Genomic DNA, 14,830 nt, shown 5'->3' with positions numbered 1-14,830 from the left:
CGGTTCATAAAATCGTGGAATGATGCAGGAGGACATTCCATCCATTGTCCCAGCACTGGCTCTTTCAAAGAGCCATTCCCCACTCTCCTGCTCTTTCCCCATAGCCCTGCAAAAATGCTTCCTTTAGTATTAATCCAATTTCCTCTTGAAAGTTATTGTTGAAACTGTTTTGCGCCATGGTGGAGTCAGCTTGCATTCCGCTGATGTGCACCCCACCCCCACCCCCGTGGTTGAATGGCTGCCTGTGCTCAACTGTGCAGAGTCGCATAGTAAGAGCTGAAAGACAGCCAGTGGCTGTGAATAGTCTACCCCAGTGTCAGTCAGCGCTTTGAGGATGGGGGGAGAGGAAATAAGGAAGGGAGTCTGCCCCATTGTTGCACCTGCCAGTTCCCATGGACATCGCGAGGACCCTGGCATCAATAGTTGATGGCGCACATTTAACTTTTACACAACCTGCTCATAAATCTTGGATTCGTTCTTCTGGCATCAGCAGTCTTGGCCAACTTCAATCACACAGCTCCCAGCTTTGACCAGGGCGTCCCTGCTCTGACTTAAAGATTTTCTATTAAAATCCTGCCACATATAAGTACCCAGAAATATTGCATCTTGTTACAAAGTCTTTACAGTTCAGAAACAGGCCTTTCAGCCCAACAGATCCATACTGGCACTCATGCTTTGTGCTGGGGACTCTTACCAGTGCTGGCTCTTTCAAAGGGTGATTTGCGAGCAAAATTACGTTCCATAGGTGCTAGTTAATTGTTCACAGATAGTTTAACTACAGTTACAAATGTAGTATAAACCATATGCATAAATACATATATGAAGTGTGTGGCCATATTACAACAAGGTCTAGAATATCCTCTACATTTGCACTCAGAGACAAGCCAATCACAAGGTTTATCGAATTGCAGGATTTGGGGTTTAAATGTGCAATAACAACAAACTTACATTTACATACCACCTTTAACTTGGTGTCCCAAGGCTTGAAGAGTTAATGACATCATTTGACATCAAGGCAGCAAAGGAGATATTAGAGAAGATGACCAAAAGCTTGGTCAAAGGGCTAGGTTTTCAGAAGCAGATTAAAGGACAGGAGAGAGAGAGAGAGGCAGAGAGGTTTTGGGAAGGAATTCCAGAGCTTAGGGCCTAGGCGGCTGAAGAGACAGTCAACAATGGTAGAGCGATGGAAATCAGGGGGATGCTCAAGAGGCAAGAATCAGAAGAGTGCAGATATCATGGAGGGTCATGGGGCTGACGCAGGCTACAGGGATAGGGAGGGCAAGGTCATGGAGGGATTCGAACTCGAGGATGGGAATTAAAAAACTGAAGCATGGCCAGACTGGGAGCCAACATCGCTCAGCAAGCATTGGGTGGGGAGATGATAGACAGTTACAACTCTCCTTGACATTGTACATCCGTCAACTAAAACCCTCCATCTGAATATGTCTGCCGGCAAAACTAACCACACCCCTGGAACACGCAAATCCTCCGAATAGGGTGGTTTGGGGTAGCGGGGCTCGCTCAGTTACTGTGATCAGACATTCATTCATATTTCTGGTCCTTTAATTGCAATTTTTCAAGCATTGTTAAAAAGTAATCCTCAATGAGACCTGCTCTGTATTTTCCCTTTCATCTAATGCATTTTTATTGCCTCAGTGTAAAAGTTGAAAAGCTTCCCTGATTGCAAGTGCTTAAATACTCTTGCATCTAATGAGAATGAATGATGGTTAAATGAGTTACAGCCTTTAAGACTCAAATTATCCTGATGTGGATTCAGCTCTTTCTTTGCATTCTCATTATTTACTCTTGTTTATGTTCACTTTAATACCAGGCGCTCTGAGAACTTAAGAAATAGGAGCAGCAGTGAGGCCATTCAGCCCCTTGAGCCTGCCCTGCCATTCAATAATATCAGGGCTGATCTTCTGCATAAACTCTACCTTCCTGTCTGCTCCCCAGATCCTTTGATTCCCTTGGCGCCCAAAAACCTAATGATCTCAGTCTTTAATATACTCCGTGACGAGAAACACCAGTGTTCCTGATTGGAGGCTCAGCCCTCGCCCTCCCAATTTGTGAATCGAAACATACGAGTTGACACCCTAAGGACATAAGAAATAGGCGCAGGAGGAGACCATTCAGCTCTTCGAGCCTGCTCCGCCATTCAATGTGGTCATGGCTGATCTTCCACCTCAGCTCCACTTGCTTGTCCACCACCGCCCCCCACACCCACCCCGTATAGTCCTTGATTCCCCAAGTGCCCAGGGGTCTATCAATCACAGCCTTGAACTGACTCAACAACTGAGCACCCGCAGCTCTCTGGCGCACGCAGTTCCAATTAATTGTGCGTACGAACTTGTGAAGGAAGATTTAAGTTTCTATTCGGAAAAAAAAACCCCCACAAAAACAATTTTCACTTACGTAGCAGCTTTTCCCAGATAGTAAAATGTCCCGAGGCTCCACACTGCTGGTGGAGCTGATGTGGGGGGCTGGGTGTCTGTCACATGCATCTCGTGGGAAGACAGCAGGTAACAAGGTCGAGGGGAAAAATTTCTCTTTTTTAATCATTTCTATTTTTAAGGCTTTTGCTTTAAAAGGTGACATCTGAAGGGTGTGCGTTAGACGCAGCTGTAGGGCCTCAGGCCACGTGGTGCACCCTGTGGTTTCGTCTTTCTGGCTGTCCACCTCCACCAGACAGAATGTGGTTATGGGCCATTGTCCAGAGAGTGGGTGAGGTGGGGGTTGGGGTCGGGGGTGTGGGTGCGGGGGCAGAGGTGACAAAACCCTTCCCGGAAGATACTAAAGAACTTGCATTTCTGTAGCGCCGTTCACAACCTCAGCATATTCCAAAGCGCTCGACAGCCAAAGAACTGTCATCACTGTTATCGTATCGGAACACGGCAGCCAATTTGCACGAAGCAAGATCCCACAAACAGCAATGAGATAAGTGACCAGGTAATCTGCTGGTTGAGGGATAAATGCTGGCCAAGGCACCTTCTTCTTCAGAATCGTGCCATGGGATCTTTACTGCTCACCTGGGAGGGAAGAAGGGGCCTCAGTTTCATGTCTCCTCCAAAAAATGCGTCTCCATTGCTGCGGCACTGCCTCAGTACTGACCCTCCAACAGTGCTGAACTCCCTCAATACTGCCTCTCTGACCAATGCAGGCTCCTTCAGTACTGCACCTCTGACAATATGACTCTCCCTCAGTCCTGTCCTCCTGAAAGCACAGCACTCCCTCAGTTCTGACTTTCCGACAGTGCAGCATTCCCTCAGTATTGACCCTCTGTTAGTGCGCAGTCCCTCAGTACTGACCCTGTTAGTGCAGTGCTCCCTCAGTCCTGTCCTCCTGAAAGCATAGCACTCCCTCAGTTCTGACTCTCCGACAGTGCAGCATTCCCTCAGTATTGACCCTCTGTTAGTGCAGCAGTCCCTCAGTACTGACCCTCTGACAGTGCATCGCTCCCTCAGTATTGACCCTCTTAGTACAGCACTCCCTCAGTACTGACCCTCTGACCGTGCAGTGCTCCCTCAGTACTGATCCTCTGACAGTGCAGCACTCCCTCAGCACTGATCCTCCAACAGTGCAGCACTCCCTCAGCACTGATCCTCCAACAGTGCAGCGCTCCCTCAGTACTGAGCCTCCAACAGTGCAGCACTCCCTCAGTACTGAGCCTCCAACAGTGCAGTGCTCTGACACAGGCTAACACAGTACTGCTCTGGTTGGGCATTTACAGCAACCTGGCATTTAATGCGGCCGTTATTATTCTTGGTTGAGCTCACACATTACCAGATTAATTGAAGTCAATGTCAAGTCTTGTCAGGGGATGACCTGAAGTCAACATCGTTGGTCAAGGGCCACCATTGCTGACCCTTGTGCAGCTGTAAACAGTGGTGTTCTCAAAGACGCTATCATGTACCCAGTCTGTGAGTAGGTTCTATAAGTAGGAGATTTTCATCTGCATCATTGCTGGCACTGAAACAGTGACATTGGCTTTTACAAACTCAAGTCAAAGAAAAATTTCTGATTCATATCGCTGGAGGGGCTTGAGCAAAATAATTCTTAAAAATAGATCTGTCCTCGGCCCAACATTTAGCAAATCTGCACATCTTTAATCACAGATTCAATCACATACAGGTTATTTATTCAGAAGGCAGGCTTTTTACACATTTATTTTCAATTAATCATGACACAACTGACAGAAGAAAGCAACAACAGCAGCAACTTACATTTATATAGCACCTTTTCTGTGGTAAAACTTGCCATGTGGCTTCACAAGAGTGTTATGAGACGAACTTCGATATCAAATCAAGTAACCAAATGTTTGGCCAAAGCGAAAGGTCTTAAGGAGTGGCTTTGCTTTAATTTGTTCACAGGATGTTGCTGGCTCAGCCCATCTCTAATTGTCCCTTGAGAAGGTAATGGTGAGCTGCCTTCTTCAATCGCTGCAGTCCGTGTGGTGTAGGTACACCCATAGTGCTGTTAGGGAGGGAGTTCCAGGATTTCGATCCAGTGACAGCGAAGGAACGCCGATATATGTCCAAGTCAGAATGGTGTATGGCTTGGAGGGAAACTTCCAGGTGGCGGGGCTCCCAAGTATCTGCTGCCCCTGTTCTTCTAGATGTTAGAGGCCACAGGTTTGGATGGTGCTGTGGAAGGAGGCTTGACAGAGTAGAGTGAGAAGCTTAGAGAGGTGGAGATGGTTTTAGTTAGGGTAAGGGGCGTGGGATTTCCAGAACCTGGGTCCTGGTCAACTGAAGGCATGGGCACCAGGAATGGAGGGATGAAAATCAGCATTCCTGAATTGGTAGTGTGCAAGACCTTGGACCGTTATAGGACTGAAGGAGATTACAGAGATAGGGAGGGTTGTAGGGGCTGGAGGAGATTACAGAGATAGGGAGGGTTGTAGGGGCTGGAGGAGGTTACAGAGATAGGGAGGGTTGTAAGGACTAGAGGAGGTTACAGAGATAGGGAGGGTTGTAAGGACTAGAGGAGGTTACAAAGATAGGGAGGGTTGTAAGGGCTAGAGGAGGTTACAAAGATAGGGAGGGTTCTTGGGGCTGGAGGAGGTTACAGAGATAGGGAGAGTCGTTGGTGCTGGAAGAGGTTACAGAGATGGGGAACGTTGTAGGGACTGGAGGAGCTTGCAGAGATAGGGAGCATTGTAGGGGCTGGAGGAGGTTACAAAGATAGGAAGGGTTGTAGGGACTAGAGGAGGTTACAGCGGTAGGGAGGGTTTTAGGGGCTGGAAGAGGTTACAGAGGTAGGGTGGGTTGTGAGGGCTGGAGGGGGTTACAGAGAAAAGGAGGGTTGTAGGGGCTGGAGGAGGTTACAGAGATATGGAGGGGTTTGGGGGAGGCTGGAGGATGTTACAGAGATAGGGAGGGAATTGGGGGAGTCTGGAAGAGGTTGCAGAGAATAAGGAGGGTTGTAGTGACTGTGGAAAGTTACAGACATAGGAAGGATTGTAGGGGCTGGAGGAGGTTAGAGGGATAGGGAGGTTTGTAGGAGATGGAGGAGGTTACAGAGATAAAGAGGGTCGTAGGGGCTGGAGGATGTTACAGAGATAGGGATGGTTGTGAGGCTGGAGGAGGTTACAGAGATAGAGTCGTAGGTGCTGGACGAGGTTACAGAGATAGGGAACGTTGTAGGGGCTGGAGGAAGTAACAGAGATAGGGAGGGTTGTAGGGGTTACAAGATAGGAAGTGGATAGGGGGAGGCTGGAGGAGCTTACAGAGATAGGGACTGTTGTAGGAGCTGGAGGAGGTTACAGACATAGGGAGGGCTGTAGGGGCTGGAGGAGGTAACAGAGATAGGGTGGGTTGTAGGGTCTGAGAAGGTTGCAGAGATAAGGAGGGCTGTTGGGGCTGGAGGAGGTTACAGAAATAGGGAGGGGTTTGGGGGAGCCTGGAGAAGGTTACAGAGATAGGGAGGGTTGTAGGGGCTGGAGGAAGTTACAGAGATAGGGAGGGGTTTGGAGGAGGCTGGAGGATGTTACAGAGATAGGGAGGGGTTTGGAGGAGGCTGGAGGAAGTTACAGAGATAGGGAGGGGTTTGGAGGAGGCTGGAGGAAGTTACAGAGATAGGGAGGGGTTTGGAGGAGGCTGGAGGATGTTACAGAGATAGGGAGAGGTGTAGGGGCTGGAGGATGTTACAGAGATAGGGAGGGTTGTAGGGGCTGGAGGAGGTTACAGAGATATGGCGGGTTGTAGGGGCTGGAGGCGGTTACAGAGATAGGGAGTGTTGTAGGGGCTGGAGGAGGTTACAGAGATAAGGAGGAGTTTGGAGGAGGTTACAGAGATATGGAGGGTTGTAGGTGCTGGAGGAGGTTACAGAGATAGGGAGGGTTGTAGGGGCTGGAGGAGGTTACAGAGATAGGGAGGGGTTTGGAGGAGGCTGGAAGAGGTTACAGAGATAGGGAGAGTTGTAGGGGCTGGAGGAGGTTACAGAGATAGGGAGAGTTGTAGGGGCTGGAGGAGGTTATAGAGATAGGGAGGGTTGTAGGGGCTGGAGGAGGTTACAGAGATATGGAGGGATTGGGAGATGCCAAGTACGTTGGTGGGAGTGGTGGTGTCAAGGCTATGGAGGGAATTGAACAAAAGATGCTAATTTTAAAAGCAAATCCGAGCAGCCGAGAAAGAAGTGAATGATTCAGAACGGAGAGAGGATGAAGAAGTCGGAGTTGTTAAATTAGCAGATGGAGCAGTACTGTGACAACTCGTCGTTTATTTGTTCAGTTGGCCAACGTGCGGTTTTAGCTGAGAGTGACGCTAGGAGACACTTGATGAACGAGGCTGGAGAGTGAGACAATGAGATACTGACGAGGATATTTTTTTTCGCTCAACACATCATTTATTTGCAAAAAATGAAATGAAGAGTGTAATGCTTTTCATGTGCGCTGCTGGTACACTTGACCAGGCTGTCAAATCACTGTGTCATGTGAGGAGAGATTATTAATAACACTGGTAGCAGAATTATGTATGCCATAATTCACTCTGGAGCTGAAACACCTTATGAGTGGGACTGGACAAAGTGTCTCTTGTAGCTGGCAATGAATCCATGGTTTCAGTTCCTGGCACCCACTGAGTAAGGTAGCAGTCTGTGGCTGTATTTCAAGTACATTGGGGATCAGACTGGCAGCTCATTGAATACCACACAATCCCTCGATGTCAAGTGTATGTTTTTGAGTTGAGATTTATGTGTTAAACACTGAAAGCACATTTATTTCAAAAATGCGTGCATTGTAAAAGCCTGAGCATCAACTGAGCTTTCTAAATGTCGCGGGTACCAGCCACGGCTCCGTGGGCAGCATCAGAAATCTGTGAATTTGAGCCTCACTCCAGACGCTCGAGCACCCTCAACTAGGCTGACACCCCAGTGTAGCACCCGAGGAGGCGCTGCACAGTTGGAGATGCCATCCCGAGGACCAATATTTAAGAGGGGGCTCCGTCTGCTTGCTCAGGTCTGCCTGATTATCCTGGCCAATACTGATGCCTCAACCAGCACCGCTTTTTAAAAAAAAAACGCATCAATCGGTTATCATCACATTGCTTTTTGTGGGATCTTGCTGTGCACAAATAGGCTGCCATGTTTCCTGCATTACAATATTGACTCCATTTTGATGGGCTGAATGTCCTACTCCTGTGATTTCTATGGGTGATGGGTTGTTTTTCAGAACATCCTTCCATCAGAGTGCAGGTCTTTTGTACTGAGTACTGGTGCCTTTTGATAACGCAGTCTAGTACGGTTAAGACCACTGATTGAGAAGCAAATGAAGCTGCCAATGCTAAGGGATAATTGTTATTGACAATTGTTAATTGATAATGGATGCTGAACCTGTGCTTGAAGGTAAACGCTGCATGTGATGGAGTGTCAAACCCATCAGACAGTTACCTGCAATTGCCAGTCAGAGCTCTGCATTGAAGATTCCCCCAATACAAAAAAGTCAATGTAATATAGATACATTCCCCAGAGGGAGATCCACATGAGGGTCAAGCCAAGCTTTGTCAGTCAAAGAGATGTTGGGAGAATAATACAAAGTGATTTCATGATATCTTGAAGCCGATGAGCCAGCAGACAGAAAACACTCCACGCAAATCAGATCAAAGAACGCAAGAGGTAAGAGAAGGAGTAGGACCATACAACTGGTCAAACCTGCTCTGTCATTCAATATGATAAAATGGCTGATCTTGGGCTTTAGTTCCACTTTCTTTCCTGCATCCCAAATCCCTTGATTCCCTGAATGATCAAAACTCTGACAATCTCACTCAACGATGGAATTCCAAAGATTCCTGACCCACTGAGTGAAGAACTCTCCCCATTTCAGTCCTAAATGATCAGCCCCTTATCCCGAGACCGAGCCTCCCCGTTTTCTAGATTCCCCGTCCAGAGGAAACGACCTCTGAGTCTACACTGTCAAGCATCTCATTCTTCTAAACTCCATATAGACCTAATTTACTCAACCCCTCATCAGAGGACAACATTCTCAAGAGAGGTACCAGTGGACAACCTTCCCTGTACTGTCTCCAATGCAAGTATGTCCTTCCTTAAAGATGGTGACCAAAACTGTGCACAGTATTTCAGGCGTGGTCTCACCAGATGCCTGGCTTCAGCTGAATACAATTGTGGTAGGACGGGACTGGGAGTGATATAGCGAGGTCCCAGAGATGAAGATAGGCAGCTCAGCGTGGGAGGCAGGTTCTATGCAAGTTTTGTTTTTGTTCCCCAATTTTGCAACCAAAGTTAAATCAAACATGATCACAATCATATTTTCACCGCAGTCAATGTGGCTAAAATGTATGGGAATCTTCCTTCGCCCAGCTTTGAGTTGTTGCTCCATATTTTAAGAGTCATTCTGGATTGCGCGGCTTGGTGATATTTCTTTCTGTTGATTACGATCTCCTTCACAATAGAAATTGGTTCGTTAATCACCATTGTGCAACAATGAGAACTTGTTCTTCTTCATGGTAACATGATTGCCTAAAAACATCCTAAAGAGGCACAATCAAAAAGACAGAAGCAGAGCCCCTGTTGTGCTTTGCACTCAGAATTACACCTGCTTAGCCGCAGGTAGCCATGACTGAACAACTTTATTCACACCTCCCCAGTGAAGAGGACAGCAGAGAGGGCTGTATGCTCTGGAGCCAAAGAGGAACTGATGAGAAATGACTGAAAGCTTGGTGGGTGTTAAGGAGGGTCTTAAAGAAAGATAGAGGCAGAGAGGTATCTCCAGGGCTTTGGGCCAAAATCAGAATGTACGCCATGAGCACAGGGATTCTGACTGAACGGGGCTTGTGAGGGACAGGATATGGGCAACAGAGCTTTGGAGGAGCTGAAGTTTACAGAAGGTGGCAGAGCAGACAAGGAGGGCACTGGACTAGTCAAACCTGGAGGTGACAGAAGGACAATTGAGGGTTTCAGTGGTTGGTGGGCTGAGGCAAGGGCAGAGGCAGGTAAGTTTATGGACAGGAGAGCTGGCAGGTGTTTGTAGTGGAGACAGTGTGGGTCAGACGCTTCAAAGTAATTTCAGTTTGCATTTATCGGGACAAGCAAGGTGTTTCTTCATGAATCGTCAATCGACTTTGGTCAGTTCTTGCTTCTCAGTCAGAAGATTGTGGCTTGAAGCTCTTCTCCAAGCCTCGAGTGCCTACTCTAACCCATTCTGCAATTCGCAAGGATTATAATGGTGACATTCACACCACCATGAGGATTGCACACATACGAGGGATGATGTCCCTAATAGTTGTTCACAACTCTGGATGGTTGTGAACAGAATCTTCTGACAATTCAAAATAACAGCTTCATTACAATATGCTAATTAAAGTTAAATACCAACACCAAGAATGTCACCTCTATGACACCGTTCTTCAGACACTGTCTTGCTGACGTAGTCAGAGAAGACTTACCAGAAGATTCCCAGATACACAAAAGCTTACATCTCAATGGAGGACACCTATATTTTGAGTCAGGTAATCAATTTCTCCAGTCTTAGCCAGTAGAGCCTGGGTCAATCAAATCAAATGTATTTCAAAGATAGAGGCAACTGGCCCTAGTTGGACATTGAGAATGCTGCTTGCCAGCTATCTCAGTAATTTAGATCTGGGACTAAATGACCTTAAAAAAGGCAAGACAGAAAGAACCAGAACATAATCCTTCCCTATCCTATCGACGAAGACCGAATGTGCTGGACTGCATACATAGTGGTCACGTTACCAAGTTACCATTGAAAAAGAAACACTTGCATTTTTATATTACTTATCACAACATCACGACACTCCAAAGTGCTTTACAGGTAATTAAGGAGTTTTTGAAGTACAGTCACTGTTGCAATGTAGGAAATACTTCAGCCAATTTGCACACAGCAAGCTCCCACCAACATCAAAGAGACAATCTGTTTTGGCTGATGTTCACTGAAGGATAAATAGTGGGTTGGCCAACTCCCCTGCTCGTCTCTTGAAATAGTAATCTTTTATGTCTGCCTTAGGGGGATAAACAGGGCCTTGGTTTAACGTCTCACTCGAAAGACAGCACCTCTGATAGTGCTGCACTCTGACAGTACTGCCCTGGTAGTGTTAACCTCAATTTTGAGCTCAAGTCTCTGCAGTGGAAATTGAAACCACAACCTCTTGGCTCAAGAGTGAGAATGTTGCCTATTGAGCCACAGTGATACTGAAAAGTATGATGATACATGCCTGTGTGGATACAGGAAGAAGTGGTGTCTGAATTCATTAATTTGTCCTGGAGACTATTGGTAGTCAGACAAAAGATTGATGAGTGTTTTTGTGAACACAGTGCTCACACAATAGAAAGTGGAGGCTTACCAAACATGCTGACCTACTTGAGAAAATCACTTCATTTAAATATCAAAAGCGAGTTGTGCGACCTTATCACTAGTTTTTAAAGTCTTCCCCTGCTTGCAGCCAAGGTCAATCATTTCTTTAGGGATTTAAACAATTTTTCACATGTAAATGTGAGGCTTGATCTTCACAAAGGAAGCAAGCTGAACAAAGCAAAGCTGTGCTGTACAGTTGTTTGAGCCCCTTATTTTTAGCTATAGATAGGATCATTATTGTTTGGAATTCTCTTCCCCAGAGAGGAGTGGAGGCTGGGTCATTGAATTATATTCAAGGCTGAGTTAGGCAGATTTTGATTGACAAGGGAGTCAAAGGTTGTTGGGGGACAGTGAGTTAAGGCCACAACCAGACCAGCAAGGATCCTATCGAATGGCTGAGCAGGTTCAAGGGGCCGAATGGCCAAGCCCTGTGCCAATTTCTTAGATGGCCAGAGCTTCTGTTCATGTGTGGGGAGGACCTGAAAAGTGGGGCAGAGGCAAATAACTTTAAAAGAAATGGAGCCAACAAAAACCAAATGGTTGAGTAATACACAGATCTTACTGAATGGCAGAGCAAGCTCGATGGGCTGAATGGCCTACTCCTGCTCCAATTTCTTATGATCCAACGACCTTATAACCGATAACCGAAGGGAAGGCGAGTGGAGGGAGAGCAATAGTCCGAAGATTTTGTTTTGTGTATTTATACGATAGATGAATTGATGATTAACTTGTCTTCTTGCCGCAGGAAAATGGACCAAAGTTCAACACTTCCAAAGAACAGAGTCTCTGCCTTCCTGAGGTACATTTCATTTTTGACACGAGCTTTACGCGAGCAGGAAAGTGTAATGAGATTGTTTGGAGGAGGAGGAGCCCTTTGATGAGCACAGTTCACAGGCTCCACCTCAAGTGAATGGCCTTCAGCCTGGGAGCCATTTCCAGCAGCCAGCCAAATTGACCCCGCTGGTTTGAGGTGGATGGAAAGTAGAGCTCCTTTCAACTGCCAGGCCCGGCAGTGAGTGCTGCCCTCTACGTCAATGCTGTGGCCCAGACCGTTCAGCAACAACTTGAATTTATATAGCACCTTCAATGTAGCTAAATGTCCCAAGGCGTCTCACAGGACGGTTGCTATTCAAAGTTGGCCAATGAGTGACATAAGGAGATATTAGAGCAGGTGACCAAAGGCTTGGGCCAAGAGGCAGGCTTTAAGGAAGATCTGAAAGGAGCAGAGGTGGGTGGAGAGGTTTAAGGAGGAAATTCCAGAACTGAAGGCCCATGCAGCTAAAGGCATGGCTGCCAATGGTGCAGCGATTAAAATCGGGGACAGGAAAGAGGTCAGAGTTTGCCGAACGCCACATCTTTGGAGGGTTGTTCGCCCGGAGGAGGTTACAGAGGTAGGGAGAGGCTGTGAGGTCATGGAGGGATTTGAATCAAGTATGTGACAAGCTGCCAGCAGAGGGTGATACCAAGAGAGAGAGGGAATATAAACAGGTACTAACTGCAAAATTTTATGAAGAAAGACTAGCGAGTGGCACTCTTTTCCTCTTTCAGGCACAAGCTCCTGCACTGAACAAGGACAAGATTAAAGACATGGATAAAATGCCAAGCTACACAGATCCAAGGAATGGGCACTCATTCGGGGCACGCATCCGTGCCAGTGTGGCATGGGTAGCAATTTCCTTTTATATCATAACAACCCTGACGTCATAGGAGCCTCAAGGAGCCCTCGAAGAATGTCCACATCCATCCTACTTAATTGAAAAATGATACCCCATGTGGAGATAATACAAATATAATTGGTTGAATTTTAAGGGAGAAAGTGCAAGGGAAAGTTGTGATTGCTTTGGTACAAATGTGTTAACAAAAAAAAAGTCTTGGTTCTCCAAAGCGTATGCTTTTCATGGACACGATGCTGTGAACAGGCTGGGGCCTTGCTTCCTTGGACAAGAAAAAGTGCGACTGCCTCTTGAAGCCTAGCTGTATGCCAGAGCCTCAGCACCGGGCTGCTTATTGGACTTGAGTAGCCAGTTAGGCTTAAGCAAAGCCTTCCGAAATTGGATCACAGTACATTCCTCACCTGACGGTCAAGGCCGGAGGACAGGATTCCAACTGGGCGACATGGCTGCAGTGATTAATGGTTGTATAAGACCACTTCTCTGTTTTATTGTATGTACGTTTTATCCCCACCCCCTCCCCCTACCCCTACCCCACCCGCTGTTCTTGGAGTTGCGGAGAGATACTGGTGTGTTGAAACTCCCACTCTTTTCTACGCTCAATATCATTTATACCCAAGGGAGTGTACAAGTTCTGTTTACGTGTGAAAAATGTTTCCTCTTTTGTTCTGAACTTTCTAGAAGTGTGTTTCATGCAGTAATAGATGTCTACCCAGCTTGCGTTGCTTCTGCGAGCTGTCTGTGGAATTATACCGTCATTGTATAGTGTATTATTTCAAGAACATAAACAGGAATATATCTCTACTAAGGAAACTACTTGGAATTCATCTGTTATTTTCTTTCTTATTTCTCATGTTCGTTGAAGTAGAATGTAAAGAAAAGATGATATTTTGAGAGAGGAAGTTGAATAAAGAATGCCAGCTTCAGGCTGCTCTTGAAAAATCTATTTCATAGTGGGTACCCTGCAGGACAAGGGCTGTATGACCGGAGTGCTAAATCCAAACTCTATATACTTGCACTGAAAGTGGGAGGGAGAAGCTCAGCATCTTCTTGAGTAAAAGACTAGATCGTACTTTGAGCTCCTGGTTGTCAGAGAAACCCCCAAGTGTGGTTGTAAAGAAGACACTGAGATGAAGATGCTTTAGTAAAGACTGTTTTGTGCCCGTCACAGAGCTTGCTTCTCCACTCTAACACCGGACACCCAGTGCTGGATGGCTCTTCTTTGTATACACATCGATTATAATTAACTAATCAATACCCGACACCTCTTCAGCTCATTACCTTCAACTCCTGAGTATTTAACATCCATCAAAAAGAGCCTATTAGATACAAACACTGGTAGCTTTCAGTCATTTACTAAATGTTAACTTGCTGATCACACTTACTAGTTCTAAACTGTTCCCTGAATGAGGCAACCTTCTAAAATGCCGGTGGTACCAAACAATCAGCTGTGACAGAAACATGAGGAACAGGAGGAGGCCATTCAGCCCCTCGAACCTGCTCCGCCATTCAATCAGATCATGGCTGATCTGTATATCAATTCCATTTACCAGCCTTAGCCCCCTACGTTTTGATACGCTTACCCAACAAAAATTGACCCCTCTGGAAAGCTCCAACATTCGTAGTCTTGGAGGAAAGGGAGTTCCAGATTCCTACTACAACGTGTGTGAATAACTGCTTCTTCGATTCTCTCCTCAATGACTGCATTCTAATGTTAGAGAGGGAGTAAGTTGGGTACGCGCGAATATTTCACATTAAGATAAATATTTAACGATACCCTGAGGCACCAGTTGTATTGGTGAAACAGTGACACTCAGTGCAACAGTCAAGTGACTTATGGGAGTTAGCTCAACTGTGGGTGCTTCTTTGGAAATGTCAGGAGTAGCTGGGTCAGTCTCTCGAGTCTATTCTTTCATGACAGTCGCTCCATATTTCGATCTGGTTCTATTCATGCGGACCTTTTAGCCACCCAGTCAGCTGTCAGCACCCACAACAGCTGTCCAGGCCTGGTCGCAGATGCTCTGTTGAAGGATACAAGTCTCAGTGGTGTACTTGGCATCCAACCTCCAGCCAATTGTAGGGCAGCTACCATGAGAGCCTCCATCCAACAGTTTCAGTGAATGCCAATAGTTCATCTCGGTATGGGGCTGCCAAGTCTGTCTGTAAAGACTAAAATACTGCAGTCAGTCTGGTAGCGCAGCATCAAGTAACTCAACAAATAAACATCCCAAATAAATAAATCTACATACATTCCAGGGGAGAGGAACTTCAGTTATGAAGGTAGGTTGGAGAAGTTGGGCTTGTTTTTCTTGGAGAAGAGGAAGCTGAGAGGAGA

At 46.4% G+C, this 14,830-nt stretch overlaps 1 protein-coding gene across 2 annotated transcripts in view; it reads left to right on the top strand.

The window, feature by feature from the left end:
* Positions 1–13,303, top strand: part of LOC121290178 (GDNF family receptor alpha-2-like) — a 255,039-nt gene extending 241,736 nt beyond the window's left edge. For both annotated transcript variants that reach the window (XM_041210435.1, XM_041210434.1), the window contains 2 exons: positions 11,571–11,624; positions 12,374–13,303. In XM_041210435.1, coding sequence (XP_041066369.1) covers positions 11,571–11,624; positions 12,374–12,532 — 213 coding nt within the window. In that variant the 3' untranslated portion in view covers positions 12,533–13,303. The remainder of the gene's footprint in view (positions 1–11,570; positions 11,625–12,373) is intronic.
* Positions 13,304–14,830: the final 1,527 nt, after the last annotated feature.

Source organism: Carcharodon carcharias, chromosome 17, assembly GCF_017639515.1.
Source record: "Carcharodon carcharias isolate sCarCar2 chromosome 17, sCarCar2.pri, whole genome shotgun sequence".
Taxonomy (NCBI): domain Eukaryota; kingdom Metazoa; phylum Chordata; class Chondrichthyes; order Lamniformes; family Lamnidae; genus Carcharodon; species Carcharodon carcharias.
The sequence above is the reverse complement of the archived record's forward strand: the minus strand, read 5'-3'. Positions and strand labels throughout refer to the sequence as shown.